The sequence below is a fragment of the Capra hircus genome, chromosome 10, assembly GCF_001704415.2.
Source record: "Capra hircus breed San Clemente chromosome 10, ASM170441v1, whole genome shotgun sequence".
NCBI classification, from domain to species: Eukaryota; Metazoa; Chordata; class Mammalia; order Artiodactyla; family Bovidae; genus Capra; species Capra hircus.
Genome location: NC_030817.1, coordinates 59,857,848 through 59,872,852, shown reverse-complemented (window position 1 = coordinate 59,872,852; position 15,005 = coordinate 59,857,848). Strand labels below are relative to the sequence as shown.

Below are 15,005 nucleotides of genomic sequence, written 5' to 3'. Positions count from 1 at the left end.
CTTCTCTTTCTTCAGAAAGAAACTCATATGTGATTGAGTTGAACTTGTCCCCAAATGCACCAGTCTACACTGCTGTGTGTTTTCTACTACATGGTAATGAGACTTGTAACTGAAATCCACTCCCTTCCTCCCAGAGACAAGAGTATTCACCAAAACTCACAAGCTCCAAGCTCAGTTCTACTATATGAAATACACTGGTCTAAAGCGTTTTCCTTAGAGTTCTACAAAAGTGTGGTAATCAAATCTAGGTAGTGAATTCATTCCAACTATTTATGTATAGAATTCACTACACCCATCTGTTGTATTTTCCAAGGAATATTAACAGCAGTAAAAGACACTTGATTTGACCCATCTATTTTCAGATACAAAACATAACAAGACTGCTAAAAAAGACCACTGAAAACATAAAAGCCTTCATTTATAGGTGAGTGAAAGAACATAAAACCTAGATATCTTTATCCCTTCCATTTCAGAAGGTGAGTAGAGGGGTGAGAAAGATAAGAGTAAAAACATTTGCTCGGTTTAATAGTTCTAAGCATTCAAAGAGCCTGGTCTAGGAATGACACATAAGTCAGATTTAGACCAGGACGCTACCCTGAGGGAGACAGCTGACGTGATCATTGCTCTCCTCCTGATACAGAGTCGAGCTGCTGACATTCCACACCAGGCGAGTCCCGCAGCTGTTACTGAAGAGACAGACAGACATGGTGCTCCAGAGATTCATGGAGGGATCTGTTCAGGGAAGAGAGAGCCTCAAAGACCATGGTTGATTAGGCCTAACAAATGACCGGTTCAGGAAAAACGGTGAGCACCCTAAAAATACCACCACAAAGGAAACAGGCTTATGTGGTATTTAGCACAAATAAGAAAATTAAAAAATTTTAAATAGTCCTTCCTTTGTCCCACACCCCTGTAGCAAGGACTTAAACTGATTGCTACCGTACTATTTCCCACTCCTGTTCTGCAAATTGTCCTTGAGTGCAATAGGACCCAAGAACCAGCAAAATAAGTAGAGAGGAAGCAAGGTAAGACAGCAGGTATGAGTTATGTTTCTAAAAGGTTTTAAGAATCAATTAAAGTATAATGTTTAACATGCTTATTACCTAATTAGGTAACATGGTGATCAATGATCTTGCACAGAACTGAAGTCGGAAGGCTTTGGAATCACAAGTGGCCAGGAAGATTAAAAAACTTTCAGGTGAGATGTTTTATTATGAGTGATAGCTACACACAAGGGTGAAGATGGCATCATAATAGAACTGCAATGAAGTACACCTTAGTGCTGGTCTCTCTAGACAAGCATAAACAGACCTAGTTCAAGCACTAAGGGGAGTGAGGCAGCAACACCCAAACTGCAAGGGGAAGGAGCAACTTGTCAAGAAAGAGAAAAATGAAAGAAAGAAAGTGAAGTCGCTCAGTTGTGTCCGACTCTTTGTGACCCCATGGCCTGTACCTACCAGGCTCTTCTCTCCATGGGATTTTCCAGGCAATAGTCCTAGAGTGGATTGCCATTTCCTTCTCCAGGGGATCTTCCCAACCCAGGGATCAAACCCGGGTCTCCCGCATTGTAGACAAGCAAGCAAAAATTCAGGGCACACACTAACTGCATGGGTGCTTAGAATCACGAAGTCAGACCCACCTCCCAAGTTCACACAGGTCATGAATGCATTTACAAACCTTATAGCTTTTCCTTACCTAAGTATATCACTGATAGTAATTTCAGGGATAAACTTTTGAAGGTGCTTCACTGTTGCACTGAGAAAACATGCTTTGTATATTTCATTAACTCCATAGGAGAAATTCTGGAACACCAGTTTAATCAAGCCACTGAAAGCAAAGAAAATAAAATCTCCATGAGAAAGAATTCTTTATTACTGTAAAACATCTCTACAACTATTAGATTCAGGTTGGAGGGTGGTGGGGAGGAGGGTGGAACCACAGAAATCTAGGCCAAAACACCACATATTAAAAAGAAAATCAACTTTTGGCCTACGTTAAAAGGAAACTTCATCGAAGGAATACCTTCCAAATTCCAGAAGTAAATATCTTTCAAATTCAAATTCCCAGGGGGTGCTGGTTTCAAACTAAAACTAGGATTCTATAAAGCCTGCCCAAACCAGGGCTTTCTAATGCAATGTTACCTGCTCTTAAAACACACCTAAAAGGCATTTACAGATTTTTTTATTCGGGTATTAAACATGTGGGACATTTACCCTACTTCTCTTTAGTCAGCCAGAGGTCAGATACGCTAGTAGTGATTCTCAAGTGAGACTCTGGGGAGCCTGTGCTCATATGTATTTTTACAAGCACACAGCTGGGAAGCCCCACCCTACACTGGTTTCAGAATCTGTGCAGGGTGAAACGCAAGTAGAGCTCTGAAAGCTCTCTAGTGATTTTGATGATGTGAAACCCTCTAGCAACACTGCTAAAAGGTCAAAATACTTCAGTGAGTTATTTCTTGCCATAGTAAAGGATCTGCACTTCATATCAATGTAGCAGTATTGCTAAGTTTCCAGAAAAGGAAACCTTGCTTATCAGCAGTTTCTCCACAGGTTTTCAAAATCATGGTGACTACCCTGAAATGATCTTATCAAAGTAAACCATCTATTGATTTTGAGAGAAACTTTCTTTTCAAACTCAACTAAAGGTTAGCAAAACAAGATTTGGATTGTCAGACAGGGGATCACTCTTGGCTCTTTTTTAACCAAAACATCACCCTGGCTCATCAGAATTTTCTTGAAGTAGTTAAAATGTTATGCTTATTTCACAAAGCTCTCTATTCAGATTAATGTTTTTTTAAAAAAACCAATATACCAATCACAAATATGAAGATTTATCCAAATAAACCTAATATCAAGAAAAAAATTTTTTCCATATTAAAAGTATAAGCACTTAAAATCATTTTTTAAGGAAATTAAGTTACCTCTTGATGATTATATCCATAATATCTCTGGCACTGAAGTCAAAGGGTCTGTAGCCCTCTCGTTTAAAGGCAAGAACTGCATTTGGACCTAGCCAAATATTGCCATCCATCCTTGGTGTGAAGTGAACTCCTAGGAAAGGAAATCGGCTATCGGGGACCTACAGATTTAACAGAGCAAACAGAGCCCCATTTCATACTGCATTTTATTATACACACAAACATTGACCTGGTAATATAAAACACCTCCTTCCCATGCATTTGTGATCTGTGCTCAGATAATACTTTTCTACATACGTGCTTCTGCCTAGAAAGGCCACACAGGAAACCTGATGCCATGATCATGAGGCACACTGTCCCATCTATTCCTCTTTCTGGGTAAAGAAAAAACTGTCCTACTTTAGGTTATTCCCCACTCCTACCGTCCCCACCTAGGAATCTACGCAGCTGACAAGCAAAATCAGAACGCCAGGAAAAAACCCACCTTCATAACACAGGCTTTTGTCAAGTGGGAATGTAACAGGTTAGAACAGATGATGGAAGTTTTGGCAAGGTTAAAAACACTGAATAGCTGAATACTCGTAGTTCAACCCAGTAGGTCCAGACAGAAGAATGAGCTTTTCATTTAAATGCCTATGTCTTCTACACCATGAAACTAGAGAGTGGCCACATCCCCTTTCTTGCGCTTATAGATAAGTGAACTAAGAAAGAAGGCTGGCATCTGGGCTTGTTGTAAGGAAAAGTTCTCTTAGGAATACTCCTTCCAGAGAGAGGCGGGAGTCAGGTTCTTTCCTCACTGTTCTTCCTGTGGTACACTCAAGCTTTAGTACTGACAATTTAGCGCTTCCGTTGTGGCTCAGCTGGTAAAGAATCTGCCTGCAATGTAGGAGACCTGGGTTTGATGCCTAGATTAGAAAGATCCCCTGGAGAAAGGAAAGCCTACCCACTCCAGTATTTTGGCCTGGAGAAATTCCATGGACAGTATGGGTAGCCATGATATCAGAACAAGGATGTAGGGATTTAACCCAGAGAAACGGGTGGAATGCTTGAACTAAAAAACCCTTTAAAATATCTCTTGCGTCTAACCCTGGGAAAAGTTTTTGTTTCATTCCCTTTGTGCCACAAGCATCTTGAGAAAGCAGAGGTATCATGGCATGTATGTGTGCTCAGTCGCTCAGCCGTGTCTGATTCTTTGTGACTCTATGAACTGTTACCCATCAGGCTCCTCTGCCCATGGGATTTTCCCAGCAAGAATACTGGAGCATGCTGCCATTTCCTCCTCCAGGGGATCATCCCAACTCAGGGATCAAATCTGCGTCTCCTGCATTGGTAGGTGGATTCCCTACCACTGAGCCATCTGGGAAGCCAAATGTATCATTACCTACCGGATAAATATTTCCTTTTACAAGATAGCGCTTTTCTGGCTTCAAGACTAGGTAATCTCCCCGGAATGGTACAATTCGAGGATTGGGATTACAGCCACTCAACTCGGAAATACGGTCTGAGTAAAGTCCTGCACATGTCACAACATACTGACATAGAACCTCCTCTCCCTAGGGCAAGAGAAAAGAACAGTGACTTCTGGGAAGCAGAAAGAATAGGTGATAGCAAAGACAATAAAGGCACAGATATGGATCATTCATTCATTCATTTACAGCTGCATCACACAGCTTGCAGGATCTTAGTTCCCTCACCAGGTATTGAACCCAGGCCCCTGCAGTGAAAATGTCCTAACCACTGGACAGCCAGGGAATTCCCATCTTTTTATTCTTTTTAAAAGATGAGATTAAATACAAATATCAGCAAAAGAAGTTCTTCAGCATTTAGTTGGAAGGTAGAAACTTAGAGCAGTGGCACACAAGAGGATATCACCTCAAATTTTGTACTTTAGAGTTACAGTGTTTGACCTAGCGAGGATACCTAACAAGCCACATACAGACAGCTCTTTTTTACAAAGACCTACCGTGGAACTTCTTCACTACTTATTGCAGGAAGAAGCCACCTTCATTTAGGTGGCCTCAACCCATTTGGACTCCTCTGTATTTCAAATAGCTCTCTGTCTTATCTAGGGGTAATTATCCTGTTACTCTCAGGTTGCTTCACACTCAACCCTTGCTCAATTCCAACTGTAATCTACCCAGCAACCAAGGTCTCCCTTCTGATCAGTATCTACTTTGCAAAGTGAGGCTACTTTTCAACCCACATTTATTTACTGTGAATGCACACTATGGTCAAGGTTTGCTTTAATGACTAGGAGACTACTAATCTTAGGCTGTGTTTTCTCATAAATTTTATTTGTGATTATCATCTGCATATTTTCTGCTTTACTCTGATAGGGTTAGCCAATTTGTGACTCAATTTCCTAAATGATTTCATTTAACCCTAATTCCCTACCATACTCCATTTCTATTGCTTTATTTCTTACAGAGGAAACAACTAATACCTTCTCACTCCAGGTAATCTCATGTTCCTAGATTTCCTTACGAGAGGACCTGTTTCTGAAGCCTTGAGGTTCTCATCTGCCTCAGTGTTCTCTTTCTTTCTAGGCTTTACTGATTTATCCTTATCCTATCTCTGTGTTCATCCTATTTTTGCCCAGCTACCAAGATAAGCCCCTTTTCAACAGATATAAAAGCACACTTTGGACAAAAATCAAATGAAACTTCTTTGCAGTTAATTCAAATTAGCTAGACTAAACTCATGAAAGTTTTAAGACACTTGAAGTCAAAGGACTATGTCAACAAAAATAAAAATGCCTCTTCTAAGTAGGTTAATATCTTTTCTGTTCATCTAGAACTATATACCAGAAGTACAAAAAATTTTTCACGTGATATTAATCTACTAGTTACTACTTGAAAAGTCAGCAATTCTTTTGTTCTTAGAACATAAAATGAAGATAAGCCTTATGAGAAACGTAAAGATAAAAGAATTTGTAGAATGGTACCAGAATGCAATAACTTAGAAGTTCTTTTAAAAACTTGAGGAACAATTTCAAAGGAAAAAAAAAATATTAAATAATTTAGTAACATTAATTTCACACCCAAAATGGAAATTTTTAATTTACAGTGACTTATTAGTTCAACCATAAAAGTCTTTTAAAAACACACTATTCATCATTATTGGTATTTCATAAGCTTCCCTGGTGGCTTAGACAGTAAAGAATCTTCCTGCAATGCAGGAGACCAAGGTTTGATCCCTGGGTAGAGAAGATTCCCTGGAGGAGGAAATAGCAACCCACTCTAGTATTCTTGCCTGGAGAATTCCATGGACAGAGGCACCTGGGGGCTAAATCCATGGGATGGCCAAGAGTCAGATGCAACTAACACTTTCACACATTCAAGTGAAACAGACCTTTCCCCCATATTCAACTTATAAATCTTTAGTTTGCAACTCCTCTCCTCAAAAGTTTATTTTAAAAATTCATTTCTTTTAGCTTGTTATAAATGCATAGATATTCAACTTGATAAGCTGACTCAAAATTTTATATTTTATAATTTTTAAATATATTAAAATTATATTTAAAATTTTAAGTTATTTAATTATACTAGAGGAAAATGCCAAAATTAAAGTAACAACTATAGAAGCTGAATGAAATACATACCCCCTGGTTTCCCACAGGCCCCTGTGTACCTTGGATCACATGCCATACTTTAGTTCCTTAGTTCCTTAGTGCAGGGGTGGAAACAGACTTTTAATCCTTCTTTTTTTTTAGCTTTACGAAAGTTTTAAGTAAATGTTTCCAACAGTTTGTTTTATGTACTTCTTGAAAACAAAATTCACAGGTTTAACATTAATGCTTTAAAATGTTATACATCAAGAAAGCCAGTTCTCACTCATGCAACAAGTTGGTCTGTGTTCTCTTTACTCCTGTTTGCCAATCTTCAATAATTTCTGCAAAGAGACTTATTGTCCGTAGAGTATATGCAAGAGGTGAAAGCTGGCCAGCAGCTTTATGAAAACAGTCTGAACCATAACATGGGAAGTCCATCCCACTTATGCTTCATTCTGTAATCACATGCATCACTAGCAAACTGCATGAAGGTCATCATTTCTTGAATGAGAGTACTTCAACAATTGTCTTGCAAATTCCCTTGAAGCTGGCATCTGTTTCAGGGAACTCACCATACCCAGCATCATTCTGCTCTACTGGGACAACCAAGCCTGCCTCATGAAAAGTCTTTGTCGTGACTTTCTTATCTTTATATTTCATCTTCATGGTTCTCTGTTCCAAAGAGTAAACCCAGTGCTCTGGCTGCTTCTGTGCATTTTTCATCTATGTTTTTCAAGAGACCAGTTTTCTTCTTATCTGTTTTTTAATTAAAAAAAAAAAAAAAAACTGATGGCAGCAAACACGTTATTTCCATTTTGATCAATTATACAATTTTTCTTTGCTCCAGGGCTTCCCTGGTGGCTCAGATGGTAAAGCGTCTGCCTGCAATGTGGGAGACCTGGGTTCGATCCCTGGGTTGGGAAGACCCCCTGGAGAAGGAAATGGCAATCCACTCCAGCACTCTTGCCTGGAAAATTCCATGGACGGAGGAGCCTGATAGGCTACAGTCCATGGGGTCACAAAGAGTCGGACACGACTGAACGACTTCACTTTCACTTTCACATACCAACATACACAGGAGGTTGGTTCATCAGGAGACTCCCTGAAATACCCAACGTGGAAATGAATTTTATTATCTGCAGAAATAATGGTCTGGAACTCAAGAAGGCCACAGTAAAATCTCCAGTGAAGGTTAAAATCGGGCTTGCTGATTTTTTGTTCATTATATGTTTCATAAAGACCCACTGATCAAAGTCCAAAGTTTGCAGAAAAGGAAACTGGCTGACTTCTCAGGATCAAGTCCTTCACAGAAATTCCAGAAGTGATAGAAATCTCCAGGCAGAAAATAACTATAATGATTTTCTATACTTATTTTCTTTTTAATATCTCGTTTCTAAAGTCACTGGAGACCTCAGTTTTACAAGATTTACTCCCCACCAGGCCTGCACTTCCCACCACTGCTGACCATTCTGCTTCTTAATCCTTTTCTGAATGGACACCCTGGCTGTTCTGCCACTTGGGCCACATGATCCAGCAGCTCTGACAGTAATTCAAGTTTGTGGCTGATCATGATGTTTTAGGGAGACTTTGGTAGGCCCCTATAGGAGGAATCACAGCACAGAACTTTAGGATTTTGGAGGAAAGTTACACCATCCTCTGAGGGTAATTAGCCTGCTTTTGAGAAAGGGCTTCTGCCTTTGATTCAACACTTGACCACAGGTCACCAAGTTACCATTTGAACTACCCATTATGAACTGGGTATTGTCTTACTCACCAGGTCACAAAACTGGGTGTGTACATAGCACTCTGTCATCAAGAGGAAGTGGAATATACAAGATCAGAGATGTATAGGTCCTGCAGGCACACATAAGTTGTGGAGGCAAGTGGCTCAAATGCCCATGACCTCCACTGCTAAATCATCTCCTCCCTCTGGACCTGCTCCCTCGGCCCATGGAAAGTGATCAGCTGACCAAGGAAGAAGAAAATACAGGCCAGCTTGACAAATGGTTCTGCACAACATTCTGACATCACTTGAAAAGAAGAGCTACAGCACCAGCGCCCCACTTGAGAGTGGCCCTGAAGGTCTGTAGTAAAGGGCAATCTTCCCAAGGGAACAGAACACAGAAGGTCATACCTGGTTATTTATCTTACCTAGAAGGAGAGATGGCTAGAAGTATGGATCTATACTGTTTCATGTGCAATGGCTATTTGCTGGATGGTCAGAGAAAGGAGCTCTGGAGAAAAGGTATGTGAATGGATTTCTCAAAACAGGTTCAGATAAAAAAGATATTTGGGTTCTCTATGAATGCTCACTGAAGAGTGATCATGGAAGAGGAAAATTTTAATAATCAGTAGACAAGATGACCTGCCCTGTGGATGTTAGCTAGCCTCTGTCCCCAGGCACCCCGTCCACACCCAATGGCTTCATGAACTAAATGGTTATGGCAGCAAGGAGGTAATGCATGGGTTTAACAACATGGACTTATTCACCAAGGCTGATCTATTTACAGCCTCAGGTGAATGCTCAATCGGCCAACAGCAGAGATCAACATAGCCACTGACACGGTCCCTGGACCACTTCAATCAAAAACCAAAGGCAGCACTTAGTCCTCACTGGAGTAGACACTTGCTCTGGATATAAATTCATCTTGCTCACCTGCAATGCTTCTATGGAAACCACCATCTGTGAACTTACAGGATGCTTTATTCACTATTAATGGTATTTTACTCAAAAGCATTACTTCTGATCAGTGAGCTTATTTTCCAGGAAATGAAGCATAACAATAGGTTCATGCTTGTGGAATGCACTAATTTTACCATTTACCCCACAATCCTGAAGCTACTGGGTGACAAAAAGTAGAATGAGCTTTTGAAGATCCAGCAACAGCACTAGCTGGCTGGCAACACCTATAGGCTTGGGGCAATGTCTTCCAGGATTCTCTACATGCTCTAAACCAGTGACTAATACCTGGTGTTGTTTCTTCCACAGCCAGGATTCACAGGTCTGGAAATCAAGAGGTAGAAAATGGGAGTAGCTCCTTACTATTATAATAAACTGCTTATGAAATGTTTGCTTCCTAGCCCTACAATTTTTGGCTCTGATGGTCTAGAGATCTTGGTTTCCAAGGGGAAAAAATGCTTCCATTAGAAAATAAGCAATGGTTCCATTAAGTCAGAAATTGATACTGTCATACCTGGTCACTTTGGGCTCCTCCTGGCAGTGAATCAATAGGCAGAAGGAATTAACTGTTCTGGGTGGGATGACCGATTCTCTCAAGGAAACACTGAGTTGCTACCACATAGAGGGTTCAGAGATGATAAAGAGAAGTATGTCTGGGATGTAGCTCTTCTGGGATATGTTTTAGTTTCCCCATATGTTATTATAAAAGTTAATGGAACCCAAAAATGGAACCCACAACCCAAAACAAGCAGGGCTGCTAAGCGCACAGACACTTTAGGAATGGAAGTTTGAGTTACCCCAGCAAACTAGGAACCATTACCAGCTGAGATGCTTGCCAAGGGCAAACGGCCTATGGAATGAGTAGTGGAAGAAGGAAATCATAAATATCTGCTATGACCACACGACTGGTGACAGAAATGAGGAGTGTAGTAGCTAGGGGTATTTCTTTCTTATTCTAAAATAAAATATAATTGCCTATAAATTACCCAACTCTTTCTTTATGCTCATTGTTACTAGAGTGAACTGTGTCTTCCTCAGATTTATAGGTTGAAGTCCTAATGCCCAATGAGACTGTATTTGGAGACAGGACCTTTAAAGAGATAATTAAAATTAAATAATGTCTGTAAAGTGGAACCCTAATCTCATAGGACTGGTGTTCTTATAGGGGAAAGAGACTGCTCTCTCCCACTCTCTCTCTGCATGTGTGCAGGCACACAGAAAAGGCCACTTAAGGACAAAGGCAGCCAGCCACAGGCTGAGAAGAGAGATCACACCAGAAGCCAACCCTGATGGCACGTGGACCTAGATTTTTAGCCTCTAGAGATGTGGAAAAATAGATTTCTGCTGCTTAAGCCACCCAGTGTGTAGTACTATGTTATGGAAGCCCTAGACAACTAGCACACCCATTTCTGCCACTTCCCCATCATCTAACATGGGGTTTCTCAACTTCAGCATTATTGACATGTGGGACCAGGTGCCCCTTTGTTGTGGGGACCTGTCTCTCACATTGTAGAATGCTTAGCAGATTTCCTGGCCTCTACCCACTAAATGCCAGTAGCAGTGCCCCCTCCTTCCGCTTCTACTAGGTGTGATGAGAAAAATGTTTCCAGACGTTGCCACACGTCTCCTAGGAAGAAAAATTACCTCCAGTTGAGACTTAAGATGCTTAAATAGTGGTTAACCTTTTATCTCAGGATTTATATTGCAGGATCTCAAAGTGGGAGAGTGACTCAGATAGAAAAGAAATAAACATTCACAATCAATAAAAGTAGACTTTGTATCCTTTTTGGAGAGAAAACTTGTCTTCAGGTGTATGAAAGATAGTTCCACCTTGTGGATGGAAGCATAATTGTTCTACTCTATTTCATAAATGTAGTTATAAGGGGTGTGAGTGCATGCCAAATTGAAAAGGGAGGGACTGCAGGGGATTTACGGGGTCACTTTGGTGATGCTGGGATTGATGCTTCCTTACATGCTTCTAACTTAAAGCTGACCAAACAGCAACTGCATATGATCTGGGAGGCAGAGGTACAGCAGCAACCACACTATTCCCTGAAGGTCACCTCTGGCCCAAACACCCACTGCCAAGTATTGATAAATTACAACTCCACCTTCAGCTCACCTCCTGACTACCCATCCTACTGGCCAAGCACTGCCCCAGCCACCACTTGGGTATAGACAAAGCTTCCTGCTTGCATTCCAACTTTAGCAGCTGGACACACTTGGCTTCTCAGAAACTGGCTGGAGATGCCTCCTGATCTACCAACTCCCCTTCTGAATTTTCACCTCGCTACTTTCAAAACTGTGTAAGGCCTAATTCCTACAATATACTCATCGATGACTCTACTCTCCTGACTGGCTGAACTCTGATCGTTCAGTGAACAAACAGCTAACGCAATACTTCTATGCTATTCAATAATTCTTGTTTTAGACCATGAGAAGATGAAGAAAAGCAGCCTATCTCTCCCTGCATGGCCTGCTCCCTGTCCCCAAAGTCTTATAATTAGCAGAGAGTTAATAGTAAGTTCATGTAGATAAGTAGGCAGAAACGATAAAACATCTATCATTTTTCATTACTCCAAGTGCTTATAATCCTATCCTTTGCTGGCACAATCACTTGATGAAGACGTTTCCAAGTTGCAACCCTTCTTAGAATGAAAGTTGTTACATTGTTCCCAAAGGATTTTTCTCAGAATAACTTTTACAGTAGGCAAATTTCATTCAATGACATAAAATACAGCACTGTGGTTTAATTCAACTTTTTAAGGAAGAAGATGACAGTAAATAAAGTAGATGAAAGTAGTTTACTTAAGAATCTTGGGACTACCCTGGTGAACCAGTGGTTAAGACTCTGTGCTTCCAATGCAAGGGGCTCAGGTTCGATCCTTGGTGGTAGAACTAGATCCCACATACCACAACTAACAATCCCAAGAGCCTGCAAGCTGCAACTATAAGATCCTGCATGACACAACTAGGACCTGGCACAGCCAAATACATAAATAAAGATTTTTTTAAAAAAAGAATCTTTACCTTTGTGTTCCTTATAACAATTGGATATTTCATCCCTGAAAAAAAAAATAGTGAAAATTTTATTTTTAGCAAAAGAAGGCCTACATTAAATGAAATATTATTCTAGTCATAAATTTCAAGGATTATCTCCGTCATAACCATGACTGGCTCCTACTTTTCATTTAAAGTTTTCTTTTTACCAAGTAACGAGATTAAACTGGTTAATATTTGACAATATATAAAACTCTGGCATGTTTTTTTTAGCATATTTTATTGTAATTCATTTAATCTGTAAACCATGCCCCACCTCAGCTCCAACATTAGAAGGCACAGCTTTTCTGTGAACCACAATCCTAGAAAACATGCTACAAAATGGACCATCACAAATCAGCATGTATTTTTCCACTGGAAGAATGCTATGACACTTCTCATTCAAGTGTTCGTTATCTGAATCCTTGCAGATTCTAGGTTGTACAGAGAAGCAAGAGTTGTTACAACACAAAATTTCCAATGATAAACTATTTCTAAAATTTGTTCCCACTCAGATACATGTGATCTTGAAGACCTATAATGCATATGGATAGCAGGTAAAGAATATGATTTACTTACTTACATCAAAAATTTGATTGATTATGCTATCTACCTAACAATCTCAACTATTTAACAATTTCGCTCATCATCTTAGAATTTAGAAGAACACTGGGAAAATGATTGCTTCAGATAGCCCAGACCTCCTTAAAGGCTTGTCAAGAAAGAATGAACTGAGCACTACTTCTTTTTCCCTTCAAATTTCCAAACAACAAATTTAAGGCTTAACAACTAATTCATTTGGTTAAAAAAAAAAAATCTGTGCCCCCCAAAAAAACAAAATAAACTTTAAGTACAGGCTACAGTGGGGGAATTGGGGGTGGGGGGTTCAGAATGGCTGAGTCATGTCCTATCCCCAGACAGTCTGATTCAGTAAGACTGCTGCTGCTGCCAAGTCGCTTCAGTAGTGTCTGACTCTATGTGACCCCATAGACGGCAGCCCACCAGGCTCCCCTGTCCCTGGGAGGATGCTAAAATCTGCATTTTTAACAAGCATCCCCAGGGGATTCTGAGTCTAACCTATTGGATAGGAAAGTCTTTGGGAGCTAATTTCACTTCGGCACCTGCCTCCAGCTCTGTGCCCTACTGGTGACACTCTTATCATGCTACCCTAGACAGAAACAGTCCCAAATTTCTTTAAAGTCAATTCAAGTATTCAACAGAAAAGACAAGGACAGCTTACCATCTTTACTTCTTGAAGGACTTTCTCTAGCCATTTCAATATCTTCTACTTCAAAACTGGTCAAAATAGAGCCACCTGCTTCTTGGAAATCCTTGGCAAATGACAAAGCCACCTGCCGATAGTCCACGATGCCAGTATAAGGACAATCAATAGCCATTAGACCCTGGGACAGAATTGTGAAAAAATCAAGACAATATACTTAAAAACTGCTGAGGACAGGCTCTCCAATGAGGCTTCCCTGGTGGTTCAGTGGTATAGAATCCACCTGCCAATGCAGAAGACTCAGGCTTGATCCCTGGGTCAGGAAGATGCCCTGGAGGAGGGCACAGCAACCCATTTCAGTATTCTTGCCTGGGAAATCCCATGGACAGAGAAGCTGGCAGGCTATAGTCCATAGGGTCTAAGAGTTGAACGTGACTTAGCAACTAAACAACAGATTGTCCAAAAATTTGATCTTTGGCTGCATTTTTTTTACTGTTTATATTGATGGATAACTCACAATTAGCCTTTCCTGGCAAACATCTAATAGTCTTAAAGAAAAATAAAATAAAACCTTTCTCAATTCAGTGCCTAAATTTGATACTGAATACATATACAAATTGTCTAACAGATAACAGAAATAATACTAGCTAAATAAGAAAACCTCTATAATCTGGAAATAATTCTCCTCCTTAGAGGAGTTAATTTTTCCAGGCTCTTCCAACTGCTACAATGAGTCTTTCAGTTTTATTTATCCTTAACCATATCTGATTCTGAGTCAATTCTGTATCACCAATTCTTTTCTATAAGCTGTGCTAAGATTTTCCCAGTAGTATATTATCTGTCATGCACACTCAATGAGAGCCCAGAGTTGTTCACAATGTTTTCAGAGTATTGATCTGATTTGCTGCAGAATCTATCTTCAAGACTGCAACTACTGAATGGAGATTTTAGCGGTTCATTCAGACTTTCTTTTCAGGTAATATGGAGAAATTAATAGCCTGGGTATTTAATTGCTATGTTGGAGTATGTGTGTATGTGTGTGTCAGTTGCCACTCAAAACATGTTTATAAATGAATGATCTACAACCATACATATTTAATTTTTCAGAATAAGTATTCAATGTGCACAGGCCTTTTCTAATTGTGAAGAAAAAGATATGAGTAGAATTTCACACACTAAATACTGACTACATTTTGGTGAGTGGTTGGAAATGGCACCATTTTCTGTTGCCTTTTTGTATAGAAGAGTACATCAGTTCTCTCTATCAATTTCCCCTAAGAGGGCAGACTGGTTCCCAGGATAACTAAAGCCCAGAAGTTGAATGTGACTTAAGTGCTGCCATCCTCCTGGGCAGCACTGCACTGCTGTTACAGTTTTAAAATGACATCTGATAATATTAAATATCTCATCTGAATTCACTGCTCCACCCTTGCCCAGTGCATTTACCTGTCTGGCCTTTAAAAGCTTTTGATTTTGCCACATTGGTCAGGGTTTCCAAATGGTCAGATGGTACTAAAAGTGAAGGCTCACAATCTCAGGCTCTTTCACAAACTGAACCTAACATGTGGCAAAATTCATCATTCTCCTGACAGTC

General features: G+C 40.1%; 1 protein-coding gene and 1 pseudogene across 2 annotated transcripts in view; both read right to left on the bottom strand.

Annotated features, from left to right (window-relative positions):
* Positions 1-15,005, bottom strand: part of L2HGDH (L-2-hydroxyglutarate dehydrogenase) — a 51,318-nt gene that overhangs the window by 10,170 nt on the left and 26,143 nt on the right. Inside the window, exons 5-9 of one of the 2 annotated variants that reach the window (XM_018054366.1) lie at positions 13,430-13,592; positions 12,181-12,215; positions 4,306-4,473; positions 2,924-3,081; positions 1,696-1,827 (exon numbers count right to left, since the gene is read on the bottom strand). In XM_018054366.1, coding sequence (XP_017909855.1) covers positions 1,696-1,827; positions 2,924-3,081; positions 4,306-4,473; positions 12,181-12,215; positions 13,430-13,592 — 656 coding nt within the window. The remainder of the gene's footprint in view (positions 1-1,695; positions 1,828-2,923; positions 3,082-4,305; positions 4,474-12,180; positions 12,216-13,429; positions 13,593-15,005) is intronic. The other variant, XM_018054367.1, reaches the window with a different exon arrangement.
* LOC108636849 lies at positions 6,529-8,040 on the bottom strand (annotated as a pseudogene).